The following is a 22,241-nucleotide window of genomic DNA, read 5'->3' as shown; positions in this document are numbered from 1 at the left end:
CAATACAATGATGAACGCAAAGAAGGAAACTATTAAAATACTAGTTTATACAAATAATTGTACAGTGTCAACATTTAAAACAATACAATGCACAAAATAAGGTAAACATTAGCTGTATATAGAGTAAGCTTTTTGTTTTTTCATAAGCCTAGAGCATATTAATCACATACTGTACTGTCTGACTGATCTTATTATCCATTCATTCACACTGAAGTGTCCCTTAATTCTGGAAAATGAATGAGACTGCAAACCATTAAATGTTTTGCTACTGTAGCACTGTGAACACTAAGAAACCCTGTAAAGAGCTTAATAATTCTTTAATAATAAACAGGTTAGGCAACAGCCCTATGAGCTGCAATAGACTGATATGACATTACACAGAGTGTAGTAAGCAGTGTTGTCTTAGTGAAGTCTCAGGGAAGTGTTTAGAGTAGTGGTTCCCAACTGGGGTCCTGGAGGAACACTGTGTCTGCTGGTTTTCATTCCAGCTAAACTCTTAATCCCATGTTAATCCTGATTGTCAAATATGCCCATCCGTAATTCTGCTGTTCCCTGCTTCTACTGCTTCCTGTCACTTCAGCATTCAGCAATTTGCACGGTTGCCGTTATTTCAGATCTTCCTAATTTGTGACAGACCATCACAGGTAGGAACAATTGTATCAGAGAACAAAATTTGTTTTCCTTCCGCAGAAGTCCAATTGATTTCAGACAGCAAACCACAATGAGGGCATTTCTGAAGATCACCAATTACTTCAGGGTTGAGATCCCATTTGACCTTTTAAAAATTGATAGTAAATTAATAAATGTATCCCAAATAAAACATTTGAACCATTTTCACAACCTTCAGCACCAGGTTTGGAAACCTCAGGTGTAGAGTATTAATGAGCAAATTTAACTATTCTTCTATTCTTTCTTATTAAACTGGTAGGGAAGGAGTGTTTATTTTTCCCTTTCAAAACCAATGGATTAGGAATTGGTTTAAAGATTGTGGTATCCACAAATTTCCATTTTAATGTAAAGTTAGTCTTTTATAATGTAGCAATGTAGAACAAATATTTACCACCACTCTCTCATCTCCACAAAACACAAAAATCAAGCTTATTTGTTGGTTAGCATGTCCCGAATACAAGCCCAAAACTAACCGAGTAACAACAAGAAAGTGAATGTTCTTGAGTGGTTCAGACAAAGCCCTGCCTTTCATACGATAGAATGTTTGTGGAGTGAAAGACTTGCAAATTGCTGTATATTGACAATCCCCAACCAATATGTCTTGAGCACTTTTTCAAAGAAGAACCTGCACAAATAGCAACATCCTGGTGTGCAAAGCTAGTAAAAACTCATCCCAAAAGACCTGCAGTTGTAATTGCTACAGAAGCTGCTTCTATTAAGAATCGATTCAGTGGGTTGAACACTGTTTTATGGAACAATTTAACAAAATTTAGTTTGGTTCTCTTTGGACCCCCTGCTGACATTTAATGTCTTTCACCGGTAACAGTTCAGTTTGAGCTGTTTTATCATCCATTCATCTGTGAACCGGTTCTTCCAATTAAGGGTTGCTAGGGAGCCACAGCCTAACCTGGCAAGCAATGGGCACAAGGAAGGGTACACCCTGGACAGGATGCCAGTTCCATTGCAGGGCACACACACACAAACATGTACAGTACGCGTTCCCACCAGGGCCAATTTTCTCAGAAGCCAGTTAACCTAACTGTACGGTATGTCTTCAGGTTGTGCAAGGAAAGTCAAACTCCTGAAGGAAACCCACATTAACCCAGGAAGCACACACAAATTCCACACAGATAGCACAGCAGGTCCAGAATGAATTCCAGGGCCCCAGGTCTTAACTTCTGCATCACCCTGAGCATTAACATGGTGAACAAAAATACTACCCTAAAAAATGTATTTACATCATTGTCTTCTTCTTATTATTATTCACAGCCTCAGTCCCAGACTGTCCTGGGGTCAGCTGCTTTGGTTGCTCTTCTCCACTTGTCTCTGTCGAGCACATCTTCCTCACTCACTTCACATACCTCCATATCTTTTCTCACACAATCTATCCATCTCTTTCTAGGCCTGCCTCTTCCTCTGTTACCTTCCACCTCAAATTCCATTACCCTCTTTGTTACTTCCTCAACGTCCCTCCTCATGATATGTCCATACCACCGTAACCTCGCCTCTCGCATCTTCTCAACCACATCCACCACCCTACATCTTCTACGGATTTCTTCATTTCTGATCTTATCCTTCATTGAAATCTGCAGAATCCATCTCAACATCCTCATTTCAGTTCTTCTCATCAAGTTCCCTCTTTCCAACTGCCAAGTATTCAGCTCCATATAGTAGTACAGTTCTAATCACAGTCTTGTAGATTTTACACTTTAACTTTCTAGGAATTTTCCTGTCACAGATTATTCCAGTTATTTACATCATTGTAACTTAGCAAAATGAGACATCATTGGAAGGGGGTGAATATTTTTCAAAGGCACAGAATAGGGCTTGTGCACCAGGATCTTTGTATTAGGACAAGATATTTAATGAAGGATCCAGATGTCTGTTCTCTTGCACATTTTGTTTCTGTAATTATTTCTAACTTCTATTATAGTTTTGGATGTTGCAGGATTGCAAATACTTTGGTGTGATTTTCTCATTTGAAAAAAAAATATCATTATTTTCGCAAGGTACTTATTGATATGTGTCCTGATACATTGTAACAGATATGACCATTGATCGACAAGTACAGTAAGTGAAGAGGAGGGCATTACAGGACTTCACAAGCAGGACAGTAGTGTGGGTGAGAGAAAGAGAATGAATTGGAAATGGATGCTTGTTGGCTGGCTGTCAGGGTGGCAGCTGTGCAGTGAACTTGAAACATCACCTGTATATAAAGTGCTTTGGGATAATTTAGGGTGTTAGGCACTGCATAGATTCAAATAATTATTATTATTTGCATTTATATAATGCCATTATATAATAAGGGTTATTTTAACTTACATTTATTATTAAGAAAAGACTGTTACAAGTAGCAAGACCAGCTTTTATTGATGGGGAAGAAAAAATTCTTGTGAGATAAATAAGATTCTGTGTGATTTCACATATGAATGATGGAGCTTTAAGATCACAGCGGTGAAACTTTAACGCCACTTCTCTTTTGTGAGCATGCCGGTTTCTCCTTGATTTATGTTTTGTATTTCTTTTGGGACATTGCATAATTTGTATCTGGCTGCTACTGTACATGCCTCTGAAGTACAGTAACTCTGTAAGACCTAGTTTTAATTCTGTTGGGTGGAACTTAAAATTAAACATAATTGTCTATATGGCAGAAAGGAAACAGCATACATTTATTGTCCTTTTAAACTGCTTTAAATGTGCATAATTCGCAGTGACGTTAATATAAATAAATATCTTTATGTGTTTGGGCTTTCATTAGCCGAGTTTGCTTATTTTAAAGGATATGGCTTGGGAAACAGGAATCACTATTTCTGAGAGTGGAAATCCTCAGGTGGTATGCCTCAGCTTTAATAGTAAAGAGCATACAGTATTTGCCTTCTAGGAGGCATGGTGGCATAGTGGTTCACATTGTAGCCTGGCAGCACTGGGGCTGTGGGTTCAGTTGTGGATCTGGGTGCTGTTCACATGGAGTTTGTATGTTCTCCCCGTGTTCACGTGGCTTTCTTCCCACAGTAAAAAGAGATACTGGTAGGTTAATAGGCTTCGGAGGAAAATTGGCTGGGTGTGATTGTGTGTGTGCCTTAGGATGGACTGGTGTCCTGTCCAGGGTGTATCCCGCCTTCCATCTGGCTCCCCAGGAACCCCCTTATGGATAAAGCAGTTAGAAAATGTATGAATGGATATTTGTCTTTTGTTGAACCCTGTTGAGTCGAGGGTGGTACATTCAATAAAAACATAAAAAAACTAATTAAGTTTATCATTAACATAATAACCTTTATAACATTTCAATTTCAGGGCAATACAGTTCTTATCTTAGAAAACAGTTTGGTTACTTCAGTTGAATCAGGAATCACAGGCTGTACTTTATCATTCAATTGGTTAGCATTGTTGCCTTAAAAATGTAAATAGTTGATATACAAATCATATAACCTACATGTCAAACTTGAATGTCTGTTATGAAAAAATACAAGATTCATTTTTTATAAGTAAGTTTTTCATGGTTAAATAGTTATAGGCCCTTAGAAATGGATCATTGTCTACATTTAATGTTACCTGTCATGTATTTGCACGGGTTTGAGTTTCTTCTAAATCATTCTGAATTTAATTTGCTGCTTCTATAGTATTTAGTCATCTTCCTTATGGTATTATTTGAAAATATAACTGCTAGTTTACTAACTATAGCAAAATCTAGATTATTGATTATTGAGTTAGGAAGAGCAGTTGTCCTAATACAGATCCCAGTGGTACTCCACCAATCACATCATCCCCAGTTTGAATATTCACCTACAGTATTTATTCTGTAGTCTCTGTTTGCTATTTATTAACCAATACTCGGTCCAGCACGCACATTTCCCTGAATGCCTATGTCCTGTCATTTGAAATGGCCGTGTGACACGGCGGAGAAAAGTTTGATCTCCCGAGAGCCCCAGAGACAAGAAAATTGGCCCTCTCGCTCTTCTCTGGCAGTCGTGTTGACAGAACTTTGTTGGCAGAAGGTGATACAGTATGTCTCACTACTAACACCTGTTGCCTAAATTGAGAGGACTCAACTAAACGCTCATGCGGCCGCTCAGCTGTTCACCCAAGAGTTCTCATCTTAGGAACACCCTTTCTGTGCATAAGAGAGAATACATCTTTTACAGAGCCTTATCGCTCGCCCTTGAACTCTGATAATAAAGAACCTACAATGAAGTGATTTTGCACTGTCGGTCTATCTCCTTCAGAGATATTAGACGAAAATTCTGGGCAATAACACAGCCCAATAACCCAAGCACTGCCACAATAGTTCTTGAGAAACATTATCAAAAGCCTTCGGAAAATTTACATAGGCCCTATGATGTACTCGGTGTGTATTCGTTACTGCTATTGTGCATTAAAAGTACTTTGGCTGGACAAGTTAGTCGGGCAAGAGCTGTCTTATCTAAATCACAGTGGACTGTTTCCTAGAATATTATCGCCATATACAGAAAAGAAAAAACATTAGAACTGTCAAGGAAAATCCCAGAACTGTCAGTGAATTCAGCAACCATCTCTGTAGTGCAGAGCCAGGGTGCTTTTATGGTTAGAAGAGATCTAGATAAATCTTTCTCAAAGAAATGAAAGATTAATGTGTTCAGGAATTGCAGATGGTAATGATCCAAGTAACATAAACTCTTCTGTGAAGCATGGTGGTGGTAATGTCATGACCTTATTGATGATGTAACTAATAATGGCAGCAACAGAACGAATTCTGAAAAAACATTTTGTCTTCCCCAATCTAAGACTATGCTTCCAATAATAATAATAATAATAATAATAATAATAATAGCCAGGTAGAGACAGATAACTACACAAAGAAAAGCATTGTAATCAGATTTTCTATTGACATAGGCCAGATATGTTAAATAAGAATGGAATTGATTGGCTGTAAAAATACTATAAGGCTTTTCTTTAATTCAGAGCTCATGAATACTCAACGAGGTATCTTGCTGAGTGTAGCGATTTTAGCTATGTAAATCTCGCAACATGAGCTACTCAAGGTCAACCCTTTATCTGGACTGAGCTCATTCTTTTAGAGCCTACTTTTTGAGATGCTTTCAGAATATCCATAGTCCAGTGTGACTGGCCAGATTCTTTTATTTTCTTTACAACAGCACTCGACAGCCATCACGTTTTAAATTTCTTAATAAGCAGGTCTTAAGGGATCAATAATTCTATTTACTTAGCCTATGTACAGTAGGAAAAAAGCAAATATTAAACAATCAATGCTTTCCTTGACCAACACAATATGACTTCTCTCCTGGTTGACTTTCTTCAACAGAAATAAACCTGTTTCCAATAGTTTGTGCTTGAGTGCTAGTGCCAGCTTTTAGTGTTAAACATAGCTAAGAAACCTTTAAGGTCCTTAAACATTTAAGGACAAAGCTCTACCACATTTTCAAAATTGAGCTTTTTTTAACGTCCCCCAGCTGCAGTAAATGAGCATAAGGAAATGATGTAATATTTGTCATTTTTTTATGCCACCGAAGCTGAACTGAGTCATTGACAGAACTTGGTTGGCAGAAGGAATTTTAATGCCCACAACAGGTTCTCTGTTTCTTAAAAGCTAAAACCCCTTTGCATCAAGATAACCAATTGGCAATGTTTTAATCTTTAGAGTAATTAATAACTATATCATAATGTACTTTACTTTTTTTGTTTTGTGCTTTAACAGGAAGTGAAGAGGAGAGGCTGGCCACAGAAGCTGCTGTGGCATACGGCTTAAAAAAAGCGGAAATCGAAGCCCCAGTGACAGAGGTGGACATTGCCGTGAACGTGCAGGATGTGCAGCTTGGCAGTGACTTCATTCTCGCTCTAGAATTCAAAAATAAAACTCCACATCCCCGTACCATGGTCATCCACGTCAGCGGCAACATTGTGTACTACACTGGAGTCACCCATGCTGAATTCAAGTCTCTGACAAAGCAGGTGACTGTGAAGCCTGGGGAAAGTAAGTTAGAATCAGTTCCTTCTTTACAATTTTAACGTGGCTGGTGAAGAAATTTTGGTTGAGAAATGGTGTTCAACAAACGTCCCATGGATGCGAAGATCACATTTTTAGTGGAGAGTTGGGGACCTGGAACTTAGGAAACAGACTTTTAACCCCAGATAAGCACCAGTAGAATAGATGGCGCAGACATTTTAACCTATTTTGGGATTTTTCCATAACAGTGACAGCTCTATGTAAAAAACATTAAGGTCATGACAGAAGGACATGAGTTTCATCCCAAAGAGGGTAGCTTCTGCAACACAGCCCCCTATCAATGTGCTGGGACAAAGGTTTTAAAACCCAGGTTGGAGGGGAAAGCGCCACCTAGTGGCCCGCCAGCATCACTGCATGCACCCGCATTCTTTGACATCTCCCTTTCATGTCATGATCAGGCCCATCCTTGCTTAGGTTCTGAGACCTGAAAAGACTAGGCTTCAGGGTGTTTAGCTAGTGAGTTGTAGCTGAAGAAAAGCTCAAATAGGGGTCTCCACTTATTAAACCTGCAACCTTTTCTTCATTGATTACTAAAGGTCAATTTAACAATGATCAATGAAACATATTGTGTACTGTGTTCAACTAAGTGATTTAGAGATCATTGTTAGCAAAAATCTGAATATTCTTCAGGATATAATAGGGCCACTAGTTACAGTGTATTCATTTAATCTTTAGGCCTCCACATAGGGGTATGATAAGGATTGGATATTGTAGGATCAGATCCTGGCTCTATGTTAGGAAAGACAGATCTGTTCAAATGAGTTTACAGTTTGGTATGCAATGTGATGTATAGTAGTCATGTTGAAAGACACATTCAGATCTGGGCTTGCAATGAACCATGAGGGATCCCTCTTCTACTAGCCCAGAGCATCTTGTTTCATACAATAGCTTCCCTTACTTTGGATGTGGAGCGCTTATAGTTGTCTTTCTTAATCACAGAAAACTTTATTGGTATTACCAATGAATGACAGTGTTGCCAGAGCAATAATAATTACCAAACATTTAGAACATCAACACACTATTATTTGAGGTCCTCATGCTTTATTTTTCAATCTGTGACACAAAGCAACCTGTATAACTCAGTTTCCAAAAACGACATAAATCTAAACATGCAGAAACAATCCCCTGCATCTTAATGTAACCGTACAGAGTGTTCTTTTCTGTTCTATGAATTCTTCTGAGAAAAGAAAATGTCTTCCTATTGAAACATTGAATTGTCTTGTATTCCTTTTGAAAAATAAAACAATAGTAATATGAAATTAGGAGAGATTGGATATAGAAATAACAAACACCAGCAAATGACCAAGAGCATGTTGAAAAGCAAGAACAAAAAATATGCCTTGAATGAAGTTAAAAAAGTGGAAGCAGTAAATCAAACTGAGAAAAAAAAACAACCAAAAATATCTACAGTAGGTAAAAACCTGTCAAAACAGTCAATCAAAATAACAGAATTCTTAGAAATTTGTAGAACGTACACTTTTACTTTTATTTAGCTTTGTTGCTGAAACATCCTTTTCTTGAAAGAACCAGGAACTAAAATCCAAAGAGGTGCAGCAGCCAAATAAAAAAATGGCACTCTCGGTAAATGTGGGGTGGACAATGATGGGAGTATCACAAGTTTGACGACATTTTAATTTTCAAACTCACTAAGCACAGTACAGTTGGGTTTAAACAGTACACCTCTCTACAGTACGTAATTATTGCATAATGTGCTTAGGGCAAGTCTATACTGTACTTGTTTTATTAATGCTATTCCTCTTATTTTACTGTTTTTGGTTTTTCTGCCCTGTGTTTCAGCAAAGACAGTGGATGTGGAGGTGAAATCACAGGAATATCTCAGCCACTTGGTAGAACAAGCCATGCTGAACTTCTTCATCACAGGCCGCGTCAATGAGACCAACCAGATTCTTACAGCCCAGCGTGTCCTCACTCTGCAGGTTCCCAAATTGACAGTTAAGGTCTGGCTTCTTTACTATTACTTTCATGACCATTTAAAGCAATAAAACTTTGATGCTTTTCAGTACAGAATGAAACTGGAATGAATGCATATACTCTCTTATATTTTCTTTGGCATCTTTGGAACTTAAAACTTAAATACCAAAAAACCTGCTTGCATTTTTGCATTCAATTCTGTTTGAAAAATACCTTTGCACAAAAATGTTTTCGCTCAAGCAGCCAACATCCTGAATTAAAAACGGGGATTAGATCATTCTGTGTTCAGTCATTGAAAGCTTTTTAAAATAAACATCACCAAACAGGAAAAAACCTACATGCTAAGAAAATGTAAGTATCAGTTAAAACCATTTGTGTTAAAATTTCAGAATTTGTATCCATATTAGAATTAGAAAGTATGTAGCCTTAGGGGGATTAGTTGATCATATAGTGTCACATCGCCAGTCTTTAATTTGTCTGAAGTGTAAGACATTTCCTATTCACCTCTGGCATGTCAAATGACATATTAAATGTGTTTTAAGTGACCTGTCCCTGCACACTATGCTTTTGGTCCTCCAGAATCCAAGCTCTGTAATGAGGTTCCCCTTCCAGTAACAATTGAGCAGACCCTTGCACCTTCAGATCTTCCCTGGTGTTGTCTCTCACAGATCCTTCTGCTAACTAATCACGCTTTCTCTAAAATCACTAACCCGTTGTTAGGCATAGGAGTATTCAAATTCATATTATATCAAGCTGCCCAATTCTCTTTCTCTTTACAGTCTTCTTACTAATCAAGAATTCATATCTCGTCATCACTATTCATTACTCTCACACTCTTGATTCTCTTTTCCATTCTGCCACACACATGAAACAATTGCAGTAAACAGCATTTGTAATGTCATTCACTCTCTGCAATCCCTATCTCCTAGTGCACCTAATTTGATTTAAGGCGATTTTAACCACTGCAGCCCGAGAAAGTCTTTGAACAGTTTCTACCAATTAGTTGACTGCCCAATTTGCAACATACAGTAGAACCCTGGAACTGTGCTGTGGATTGATCAGAGAGGTGCAGAAGGTTACTTCCACTTGGTTAATCCGAACACAGCACTGTGTTCTCAATGCCAACCTACAAGACTGCACTGAAGAGGGAGAGAGTTCAAGAGCAGCAAGGAAAGGTCTGGTCAGAAGACAGCACACAGAGCCTGCAGGGCTGTTTTGATTGCACAGACTGGTCTGTCTTTTTAGACGTTTCTGACAATTCAGACAAACTCGCGGATGTGGTTTGCAGTTATATACAGTATATTTCTGTGAAGAAATGCTGACTCCCCTGACACCTGTTAAAGTTTATTCCGATAAACTTCACATTAGGGCCACACATCTATTAAGAGCTAAATCAGATCTGAACTTAGAATGAAAATTAGAAAGGCAAAATTGAAGTACAAGGAAAAAATCGAAGGTGAGCTTCATTCTAATAATTTTAGAATTGCATGAATCGGAATGCAAACTACAGTATGGTGGGGCATCAGGATAAAAGTAATCTCTCCAAAAACACAGTGAATATTGATGGGTTTAACACTAACAAAGAACTGTCTGATTAGCTTAATCATTTTTACTTTAGATTTGACAAGCACGATTTTAGTGGAAAAATCAGGGAACTTAAAGAAAAGCTCACTGCTCTCACCAAGCTGAATTTGATACACAAAGTGTTTCAAACATTTTCAAGAAAACAAGTCAGGATTTCTGATGACCTGATAACATCAGTGGGCAGGTACTGAGGGCATGTGCTGGGCAGCTTGGTTCTATACTTCATTATGTTTTCAACATGTCTCTGAATCAGCAGAACATACCTAGAATTTGGAAACAGGCAACAATCATACCAATTGCAAAACACAAATCCCACACGATACTAAATGATTTCGGACCAGCGGCATGGACTTCTTTAGTTATGAATTCATCTGAGAAAAAATGTTAACAGGCTTGTGCTTCACCAAGTAGAACACCTACTGGATTCCTTGCAGTTTGCCTACAGGGCTAAAAGAGGAGTCAGAGATGCTACCCTTGCACTACTGAATCTCATATATTATATTACATATATATTATTTTTACATTTCTCATCAGCCTTTAGCAGCATTCAACTGCACTTATTAGTGGAGAGATTACTCTCAAATATTAATCTGGATTTTTATATTATAGGCTGGATGTTAGATTTCTTGACCAACAGATCAACAGATAAAGTATGGGGGTAAACAGTCTTACAGCAGAGCTGCTTTGTTCTTCCACTGGGTCTCCTAAGGGCTGTGTACAGTCCTTCATCCTATATATTCTGCATACAGACAGCTGTAGAAGCCCTTTTGAAGACAAGACACATCATTAAGCTTGTTGATGACTGTCGTCAGTCTCCTCAGAGGTGTAGACACTAATCATGGGCCTGTAGTGGATTGCTTTGTGTAACAACTCCTTCCTTCAGCCTAATGTATCACAAATCTTGATCACTGATTATAGAAAGCAACCACCAGCTGCACAATTAACAGTCACTGAGGAGCACGAAATTGAATTTTTGGACAGTTATGAATATCTTGGCAATGTTGTTGATAACAAACCATTGAAGAAAATACAAATGCCGTATCTGTGAAGAGCCAAAAGCAATTGGTCTTCCTAAGAAAATTCCACTCTTTTAATTTGTGTGTTAAAACAATGACTTTATTTTATAGAACTTTCATTGAATCAGTCCTTACATTCACTGTGTTAGCCTGTTTTGGTAACCTTAATACACACTATTAAAACAGACTGAGCAGGATTCTGAAGGCACCTAGAACAATTATTGGAGCAAAATAACTACAGCTTTTAGGCATCTACGTCGATCAAGCAACGTGGAAGGAAAATATAATCATTGACTATCATGACCACCCCTTGCACAGTGAATGTGTCCTCTTTACATCTGGGCGTTGATTTAGACTGCCTAGATTCAAGAGCAATAGAACTATCATCTTTTATCATTCTATTTATTTTTTTCTTAACTATTTATTAACTTTATCCAGGTACAGTACATTTATTTCCTTTCATATAATATTTATCAGGTAAATGTATTGTGTAATGTGTTATGTCTTTACCAGCCTGCATTGTAAATTTCCCATCTGGGCCAAGTTTTGCCAGGGACACATGAAATGCTTTTACCATATTCATACTTACTTTCATTTACTTCTTCCAATATGTGCTTTAACTAATGAGTATCCTACTAATTTCAAAGGTATCTGGCATACCCAGAGTGAATGAGCAGATGTTTGTCACTGTGGAATTCACAAATCCCGTGAAGTTCAACTTGGACAATGTGAATATGCGCATGGAGGGAGCCGGACTTCTGAGAACCAAAGTGAAGAACTACAGGTAGGAAATAAAAAAGTCTAATAATAATAATATGACTGTTTATAAATGGGTTCGAGGGATAATTCAAGGATTCTGTCCAGTTGGTTTAACAGAATTTGGATTTCATGGACAAAATCTGCTTAAGGGGAATTTTGTGTGTAAAATCAGAAATACAGCAATTCCCAGCAATAAGGGGGAAATGTTATCACAAATAATAAAACAAGGTAAAAATAACTTCACACTATACAGGTTTAAAATTCAGGGATGTCAATGGTTTCCTGTTGGGTTATGTCAATTCCTTACTATGGGAGTTGTTTGTGTTTTGTACACTTTAGGAAATTTCAGACTGTATTATTTCGACAGATGAAATAAAGAGCTCAATTATTTATGTTAAAAAAGGCACAAAAACAATAGTAATTGATTGTGTTAATTGCAGTTAGTTAAAAAATAAGCTATGAGTTCCAGAAAACAAACATATAATATGTATATTTTTCTCATGTTATATGTTTGGGCTTAAAAAACATGTTTCATGATTTTGTGAGTCATGATTTAACCGACATTCAGCAATAAAAGACACCCCTTCCCCCATTTCTGTGTTAAACCAAGGAATTACTGTAGTTCGAAACAGTGATGCAGCGATGCAGCAAGCAAGATACAGAAGATATAGCTTTCTTAAGTAAAGCAATACTTCTTAAAACAGCCGTTTCTAGATGATCTCTTGCTCTGTCTACGGTCTCTAACACCCCAGACTTACCTCTTATTAAATTGAGAGGTTATTGCATGCTTATGCTATGTATTCATTTTGTCAGGGACTCAGCCATCTCCAGAAAAAAAAAACAAAAGGAAAACATACAGAATGTATAATAGCCATGTTGGGATGCAGTATCTGTGCTACAATCTTACTGAATTACACCAGTTGCACCAAGAGTGTTACAACAACAGAATGCTTGCTGATGCTGAAGAAATCTGATGATACAGTATCTATTATCAGCCCAGTCCTTTCTGTTTTTTTATTTATTTAGCAGTTACTTAGAGGTAAACATGAGCATATTGTGACTCAACACCTTATCTATACACAAAATGTCCCAGACATCCTAGGCAAGATCAGTTCCGTGTAATGTAGAGTTAGAAAATGTGTGGTAACAGTATCAACAAATTATTCAGTGCCTCCAGAGTACTGTTTTCTACTATTATAAGAGATTTGACAGTTATGAAAGCAACTTCAGTTGGATGAGAAGAAACCAAGCTTTTCACTTAGAAATATTAAATTCACAATTGGAATCTTCAAAATCACAACTGCTCAATGTGAACTACACTGGTTGTACTATACAATGTTAAAGCCTCAAAACAAATGTATCCCCAAAACAAGTAATTCCAGGTTTAGGAAAATATGGCCTAAATGGTTTAATAGGACCATTAAAAAATCAGAAGGTGGACAGCACTTCACTGACTATAAAAGGCCCCATGAAACAAAGGTAATCAAAGAGGATATTGAGCTACAGTACAAGCACAGTCAAAAAAAGATATTAGAATCACCAAGAGATAGATGGAAAAGAATATTGCAACAGAGACAAAAATACTGCAAAGCGTACAGTAAGTTTCAGCACTACAACATAAGGGAATTGCAAACACTGAAGTAAGTAGTTTAGGAGATAATAAAGGATTAATAGATAAAAAGAAGGTAAAAATATGAAATATGCTGAACAAATATTGCACACATTTCATAATAGAATATGTCAATAACTTTGTCTCGTTACACAAGCTGCTTCATGACTATAGAAGCATCTTTATTTAAACAAATGAAGCATGTTAACCATAGAGCTCTAATGATATTTCATTTTTCACTCATGATGAGAACTGTACCTACATATTGGAGACGTGAAAATACTAAATAAACTGAAAAAATGAACCAGGAAACTGGACTAAGAACTTTTTAACCGTTGCATATCATTTTAATGATCATAACCTTTACTTCGACAATTGTAACTACTGGTGTACTGCAGGGAACTGTTTTTGGCTCATTGCTTTTCCTGATCTATATCACTGGTTCGAATTCTGATATAGTTAGCAAACTAGTTTGATTTGCAGAAGATACAAAATTAGGGGTATTAGCAATAACATGAAAAATGGCAAGTGAGTTAAAGAAGAGAGAATCATGGATTGAGCAGATACTGAATGATACTTAATGACTCTAAATTAGGCTCCTAAATAATAACAGAGGAATGTAAGGCCTACAGGAATTATAGTCCATGACTATAGAAAGCAATGCTGACAGTGATCACATGATTTGCTCATTGCCCTTAGAAATCCATGATGAGTGCAAATAGGGTCACTTTTGCTATGGAAAATAAGTGGAAACCTTCCTTGTAACCTTTGACCTCTCTTTATAAGCAATAAAACTTGCAATAAGAACTAAGGATTTTAGCATGATTGCGTTGTTCTTGTTTTTCAGCTATCTGAAAGATTTAGAAAAATGCAAACCATATTTTAAATGTCTCTCGAATCTCCCTCATCCTGTAATGCAGAAAATCTTGATGTTTCCCTACTCCAACTGAGACAACCTTATATTGAGATAAAGAAAAAGTAACACTTAGTCCAGGGTTTTGCTGTTTTCCAAGAGGGTACTGGAAAACATTCATTTGCATATTTCAGAATCAATAAAAAGCTCTAAAATGTAAATCAGTGAGCACACAGTGCAAAATCTAAAAGCAAAGAAAATCTGTGCCAAATAAAGGAACAATTTGAGAGGTGTGGACATTTAACTTTTCAATTTTTATGAACACGTACCTGAGACAATAAAACAGTGTTTTTGCTTGCCATGTCATATTAGGAACATAAAATTGCACATGTAATTGAATAGACTCCGGGGTATCAGCTTCAATAACATGACTGGGTACCACAAAGACTAAATACAAGTAACCTGTTCATATCTTGTTTCTTGATTAAAAGTATTTATATTTCAAATATAAGACCTCTTCTGTGCAGAGGTTTCTGTTATTGTTTTTTTGTCTTTTTTGAGGAATTTACACACTGATCCTTTTTCTCGCTGCTCTGCTTGCTGCAGTTATTACTGTAAGAACCACAATGCAGACAGGACATCTATATAGTGATAATGATTAATGTCACAGGTATTTCATTATAATACAATTGTGTGGAAAATACATATGCATATTAAACTGGGCACTTTATTTATAAAGCTTTTTGCTTTAGTGGAAATATGCTTCACATTTTTTGAAAGTCAATGCAATCCCCGCAGATAAGACAAAAACATAAAGATCCAAGTTATATCAAATAAGAAACTATGCTGCACTTCTGCTATACTGTATGTCCTTTACTGTATGTAAGTTGATTTCATTGTAGCAAAACAGGTTTAGAAAAAAGAAGATATCACAATATTTAAGAACAGTATGTCAGTGCATTATTTAAGTAATAAGAATGTTTTTTGTTTTCAGCATAATCCCTCCAAATTCCTCACTGACGTGGACAGAGTCCTTCGTTCCAAGCAGACCAGGCCGAAGCAAGATTATCGTTAGCCTGGATTGTAATACTCTTCGTCAAGTGTATGGGCAAGCTGAACTCAGCATTGATCCCTGAAGATAATACACAATGAACCTATACGAAAAAGATTTAGCTCTTTTTTTAAAAAAGTGATTCATTCCCTCTTGATTTTATACCATAGAAAACAATGATAAGAAATTATAAGAAAAACATAATTTTTTAGGAATACTGCCAATCATTAGTAAAAACAAAATGTTGTTGTTTTACTTCTCATATACTGTAGTTCTTCATATTAAATGAGTAAAGTAATGATGTATCATGTTAAATAACATTATTCATGTCATATCCAAAACAGTCACTGAATAACTTTTCAATCTTAAAGCCTATAACAACAAATAATGATGAGTGAATCGTAATGAATGCTTCAATTTGTCCTAGAAAACATACAGTATATCCAAATTTCCCCTTTACATCTTTCACAATATACTGTATGTACTGTATTTTGTTACAGCTTTTGAATAATGTTTTGCAATTCCTGTACAGTTCTCTGCTAGTGTGCAACGGTAAATATGGACAAAGTGGCAGTTACAGAAACACAACAAATCATATCATTTTGTATGCCTTAAAGTGAATTGTGAATTATGCTTTTGTATTAGCATTGGGAATTGAGCTCAGTGCTAAATATAATCCATGGTATTTCCTGCAGTATTTCATTATAAACCAGGAATGAAGAGGAGTAAACTATCATACAGTAGCTAAGAGAAAGCAACACTGTTGTGAGATTTAAGTACAGTCCTTTATCAACCATATCTTTCAGAACTGTTGTGAACGATGAGAATGATAACAAATATGTAATAGAAGTTATGGTTTCAAGAATGGGGAAAGTCATTTTATTTGATATATAATATAGGTTAAATGCTTAGAATCAACAAATTATCTTCAGAATTCTAGGAGAGTAAGAATGGGTAATATATTTATCACCCCGAGTCCCAATATTCCTCACTATTCACAAGCAGATGGTTGTATGCTTTTTAAAATACATGATATTGATGAAGAGGTCCTCCCATGAGAGTAAGGCAGTTCAATATGGTCTCCTCTCCTTTAAAGCTCTGCAGGTTTAAAGAATGTGTTTTTCCTGATGAATCAACTTTGGGTACATACTTACATAGCACGCATTGATGTCTCTGAACACAAAAAGTTTTCTGCTCAGAAGATGTAAGAGCCTCCAATGAAGAGTTATTCTCTATTGTTTTTCCATGAACATATTCTTATATTTGTCTTTATGTCTTTAAGAAAATTAAAAAATACAGCATATATTGTTCATTTTTACCTGTAGTGAGAAATACTGTATACAGTATAAATGATTGCTGAAATTAGGTCATGTTTAATTTGTGGATTGTTTTTACTTTCAATTGCTAGTTTATAGCACTTCCATTATCATAAATGTCCCACACCCATCCCACTTGAAATCTTTTAATACGGTAGTTTTGACATTACATACAGTACAATGATGTGAGTTGATCAGGCAAAATTCAACATGTGCTCTGACATTCTGCTTAGTCCTACAAAGGAAGAAAATAGGGGAAATCATACCTGAGGATCTAGAAGTGATAATTTCCACAATACAATCAGCAGACATAACATATTTAGCAATTTTATTTTAGTCGACTAATGCTTGATAAATTGTCTAGGAATGTTTTCCTCAAGACTTACACAGCTAATTTTTAACCTTAGAATTTATTACTGAAAGTGCAGAACATATTCAATTAACTGCTTTTGACTGTTATTTGTAAAACAAAATAGAATAAATCATAAACTTTCAAATGACACTGTTTTTTGTATTATTGTTTGAAGTGGTTTTCATATGTGGAACATATACTGTATATTGGATATTGGAACATTAACTCTTAAGTTTTATTTGGAATTCTAAAGTGATACGATACAATATGATTTAATCATATTTATGTATTAATAAAATGTGTTCATTTTATCAGTACCACTAAGATACAACAAGGTAAACTATTCAAAATGTCAGTTAACAGAAAATGATTCTTGGTGTTACATGTTACATTTCCTGCCCTGAGCGATGGACTCGTGTCCAGGCTGTATCCTATCTTGTGCCCATTGCTTGCCTGGTTAGGCTCTGGCTCCACCATATCTCAGTATTGGATAAAGCAGTTAGAAAATGGATGGATGTTACATTTCCTAGAGCCTAGAGTTAAAGGAGTTATTTATTTAATTTTAAGTTTTTTATTTTTTTTCTTTGCTCAAGCAAAAGTGATCAAAGGCTCTTATAAATTAACTTATTATGCCTCACAAATCCCCAATCACCAAACGGTCCGACACACACTGCCATCTTGAAATTGAAACGCTGAATAAACTTCTCCTGTGTCCCACAGTCTTGCAGCTTACTGATGAGAGATTTTAAAAATGTTAGATATTTTTTAATTACATTCAGATTATAATGAAATGTTCATATACAATGACCCAGATTTTCATACTGGTTCTCCTATTAATCCTAAACGCATCTTTCCAGATCAGAAAAGCTCCACTAATTTTATTAGGTTTGTGCAGCTTTGAAAACAGCAAACACAAAAAGCACAGCTACAGTGTCAAAGCACTTGATTTACAATAGCTAAACCGCTTTCATGCCTTCATCATCATATTAACAGGAAAAGGAAATTATTTTATTTTCAACCATTTTTCTTGTCACTTAAAAGGGTTTCCCAACTACAATCGAGAGGATCCATTGTAATTTATGTTTATGATGGGGACCCCCACCTAATTATACATTCATCAACTGAATTAACTGTGCCAATGATTCTTTTTATGTCACAAGTTAAATAATTTACATTAGTTCAAGTAGTTAAAACTATTGTAATGCCCTCGCCTAGTGGTGAGGAGGAAGCGCCCCTAGGCGCTCATAGTACTGCTGGGCATGCTGGGAGTGGTAGCCGGGGAGAGTCTGAGGGTCAGCACGATGAACAGCGGCTGACCCTACCTTTGTAAATAATGTCCTAGTAGTTCTAGTGCCCTGTGTAGTCTTATAAGAGTATAGCGTGTTGTTAAGTAATTACCACCCTAAAGATGTGTATGTGTTCCGTCAGTCTCCTCATGTGCGTGTATATCCTGTGTTTGGTTTTGTGTGGTTGTTAATGAATAAAGCTAGCGCTTGGTTTGTTAATCGCGTCTCCACTAGTCCTTTGTTCTGAAAAGAACCTGTAAACGCTACACTATTAAGACTCGTTCAAGGAAGTTGTCCCAGCAACCTGATTCCACTTAACAGGTAATCATCCAATTAACTCACGGATATTTAAACCCTGATCAATGGGATTGCTGCTTTGCCAGGGTAGTGCTTTCATCACAACCAGCCTGCCTGAAAGAAGGATTACCTGCCTGATTACCTTCAGTTTGTGTTCCTGAAACCACCCTGTCACCTGGATCCCCGTCTGACTCCTTTTGCTGCTGCTTCAGCCCTGCATTGTACCACACCGACGGCATTGTATTTTACCCCAGCCTTCTGAACTCACTTGACTACTCATCTTCCCCGTCCTTCTCAGCCCTGTTTAGATGTGCCCATCCTTCACTGTCTGATCAGCCCAGCGGCACAGCAAATCCCGACCGGCAATCTTCTTTCGCCTTTGCAGCGTATATCCTGCACGGCGACTTTCCCAGCCTTCGTTTCGTCTCATGCCATCACCGGGATCAAGCACTTGGATTCCTCAGGCTGCCTGGCGGACATTTTTTCATCTTACCGCTGCTTCAAAACACCCTGGGACAAAGACTGGGAAAGACTTCAGAAAGTCCAATGAGAGGTGTCTAAACTTTAGAAGTGTAATTTAATCATTCATGCTACTATGCTTTTGATAGCCTTTCACACTGTGACAGAATATTTGACATTCTTTCACATTTAGCCTTTTAGGGAACTTTTACATTTAGCTTTTTGATGACTAAAACATTCTCACTATTAGCATCAATGGTTGCTAATATCATGCTTGATCAAGCTAAGAAAACATGAACAAACCAGAAACCTGATATGACTCTTGCTTTACTTTATTTGTCATTGAAAAAAATCAGATGAAGAATTCTCCTAGGTAGATCAAACTACCAAAGAAATGTTGAATGAATAATTAGTAATTATGAAGTACTAGACAAAAATCCAATCCAGCTTTAAGGGGACAGCAATGAAAACATAATGCCACAGCAGTAAATCAGTAGGTGAACTTTAGCAGTCAATTTGACTTTCTCAATAAGGTGTGAAAATATACTGTCTTCAGGTTGCAGGACCGGGGTCACAGTAATGCATCATGAACAACTGCATCAGGATCAGCCGATGCGTCGAAAGTTCAGCTTGACATTTTTAGTGCAAGACAAATCTTAGGTCTTTTTTTTAGAATTTTTTTTTCTCTTACTTTGTGGCAATGTGTACAAATGTGTAAGTCACACTGATCTTTACGATGGATTAATTTTAATTTAAAGGTTGAATTTATTGCTTTGGTGCTTTCTGGTGATAATACTATTATTAGTCATAGTAGAAGTAAGTTCACAAGGGATTAATAATAATAATAATAATAATATGTAAATATTACTGTTATTATCAGGTTATGTGATATTACCAGGAGCTATTTCACTCATCTAGAAAGTGAAACATTTTTCTGAAAAAAAGTATATAATATTTGAAACATATTAGGAACATTAAGAATTGTGGTGATATTGTGAGTTAAAAGGAGAAACACTACATGTTCTACAGCAAGATTGACATTCCAGTTTATGAGGAATGAAGCCAACCATAAATTGCACTGGAGAATTTTTATTGAATATTCAGGTACTGAGATTTACCCTGTGCAAAGAGTAGTTGCAAAGGTGAAGATGGCGTAGAGGACTGAGGCACCAGAGGAAATGCAATTTAGATCTGCTGGAATGAAGGAAGCTTGTTATTCCTCCCGAACTTCGGTCCAGAACTTCCATTCATCAGAAAGAAAGTTGGGACAGTGAGTGACAGGACGAAATTGAGAGAACCTGCTGAACATGGTGAAAATGACTATTGTTTCTTTAAAATGCAAGACGTTTACAAAATAATGTGCATTGGCAGGTGCTGCTTAGCATTCCCCAATAGAAATAATAGCATTCTCTTATTAAGAAATAAGAAACATTGATCCCAAATCTGGTAAATAAATATATGGATGTAATGTTCTCTAGAATGCTGGCTTTGAGACCACAAGGGAGGACAGAGATGGAGTTTCCTGGCTTAAAGACCCCTTTTACAAACAGAAATGCAAGACAATATTATATCTGTCTTGTAATATAGCCAGCCATCTCTAATTTGTATCAAGGAATGGCTTTCACACAAGGCCAAGTGCAGAATATATCTCATCACATTGCTGCACACCATAACAAGCCATTTAAAAATGATGCAGCACCTGACCTTCTGAAAATGTCACTGCTGCCAAGAACAGGCAAGAACCAGCTGATCACCCAGCTTTTTCGCACTGTAGAGCACGAACCCAATCTTGGATCTCTCAATCAACACCAATCTACTGGACATCTCTTTAGCTGGGTTCATGACTTGAGCAATGAAACAGTTTAATGAGCAATAGGAGGAATAGGTAAGTGCCAAACATCCAAACTGTACTAGTTTGGGTCTTGGAACAATTATTTAACAACAAATTAAGATAAAAACAAGCTGCTCATACTAAAATGCACACAAAGACACCAAAGTCAGTTTTCCCAGAAGCCAATTAACCTACTAGTATATCTTTGGACTGTGGAAATAAACCAGAGGAAATCCACATGGACACTGGGAATAGATGTAAACTCCACACAGATACAGCCCAGGAATCAAACCCAGGGCCCCAACAATCTGGGGCAGAAATGTTAACCACTGTACCATCATGCCACCTCATACTGCAATCCAAACACCATATTTCATTCCTTGTCATTGCTGATGACATTCTCCTCTCTCTCTGGCATTTCTAGCCCTGACCTTGACCATTTCAATTGATTTGATAACATTTTTTGACTTTCTTGACTTTCAGGTTAGGAAACAAACTGGTTCAGATAAATCCTTATGCATTTGAATCACACTGCTATAACAGCTTCTGAGCCCATCCATTTCCTAATTAGTTGCAGTCCGCTGGATTCACTCATCTGAGTATTACAATTTAATTTTCAGCATATTAATAACACAGCCGAGGTCCTAAACAACAGTAAAGCAAATTTGACTAGATGATCGTCTTTACGTGCTGTACTATACTGATGGAATAAAGAAACACAACACCTCCTCCTCCACACTCTGGCCCTCCCGTCTGCGTGGAACAGGCTGAAGAATGACTCATCCATGAAGAGGACCTGATGCCACTGCTGAGGAGTCCATCGCAGCCTCTGTCTGGTCCAAGCCAGTCAGGTGTGACGTCTAGGAGATGTGAGCAGAGGGCCTCTGACGGGTCGCCTTGCTCTAAGGCCAGCAGCATGGAGCCTCACTGTCCTGTCACTGATGCGGACATTGTGTCTGCTGGCAGTTTCAGCAGCAATACAAATGGTAGATCTGAAACGATCTCTCAGATGGACCAGTCTGATGTGTTGGTCCTGATCTGGTGTGGTCACTTGAGGGTGACAGGATCTTGGACGGTCATCTGTCCAGCCAGTATGCTGAAACCTTCTCTGCAGTCGGGACACAGTGGAGCGGCTTACTCCATAGTGTCCGGCAACGCTGGCACATGACATGCCTGCCTGCAGCTTGCTAATGGCCCTCTCCCTTGCTTCAGGTGGCATTTGAGGC

General features: G+C 37.2%; 1 protein-coding gene across 2 annotated transcripts in view; it reads left to right on the top strand.

Moving 5' to 3' along the window:
- LOC148657404 (coagulation factor XIII A chain-like) overlaps window positions 1–17,290 on the top strand; it is a 57,595-nt gene extending 40,305 nt beyond the window's left edge. The window contains exons 12-15 of one of the 2 annotated variants that reach the window (XM_088643644.1): window positions 6,362–6,637; window positions 8,468–8,628; window positions 11,850–11,986; window positions 15,418–17,290. In XM_088643644.1, the coding sequence (XP_088499770.1) occupies window positions 6,362–6,637; window positions 8,468–8,628; window positions 11,850–11,986; window positions 15,418–15,559 (716 nt within the window). In that variant the 3' untranslated portion in view covers window positions 15,560–17,290. The remainder of the gene's footprint in view (window positions 1–6,361; window positions 6,638–8,467; window positions 8,629–11,849; window positions 11,987–15,417) is intronic. The other variant, XM_088643645.1, reaches the window with a different exon arrangement.
- The last annotated feature ends 4,951 nt before the right edge of the window (window positions 17,291–22,241 follow it).

This window comes from Lepisosteus platostomus, chromosome 8, assembly GCF_059453375.1.
Source record: "Lepisosteus platostomus isolate fLepPlt1 chromosome 8, fLepPlt1.hap1, whole genome shotgun sequence".
In the NCBI taxonomy this organism is placed as follows: domain Eukaryota; kingdom Metazoa; phylum Chordata; class Actinopteri; order Semionotiformes; family Lepisosteidae; genus Lepisosteus; species Lepisosteus platostomus.
The sequence above is the reverse complement of the archived record's forward strand: the minus strand, read 5'-3'. Positions and strand labels throughout refer to the sequence as shown.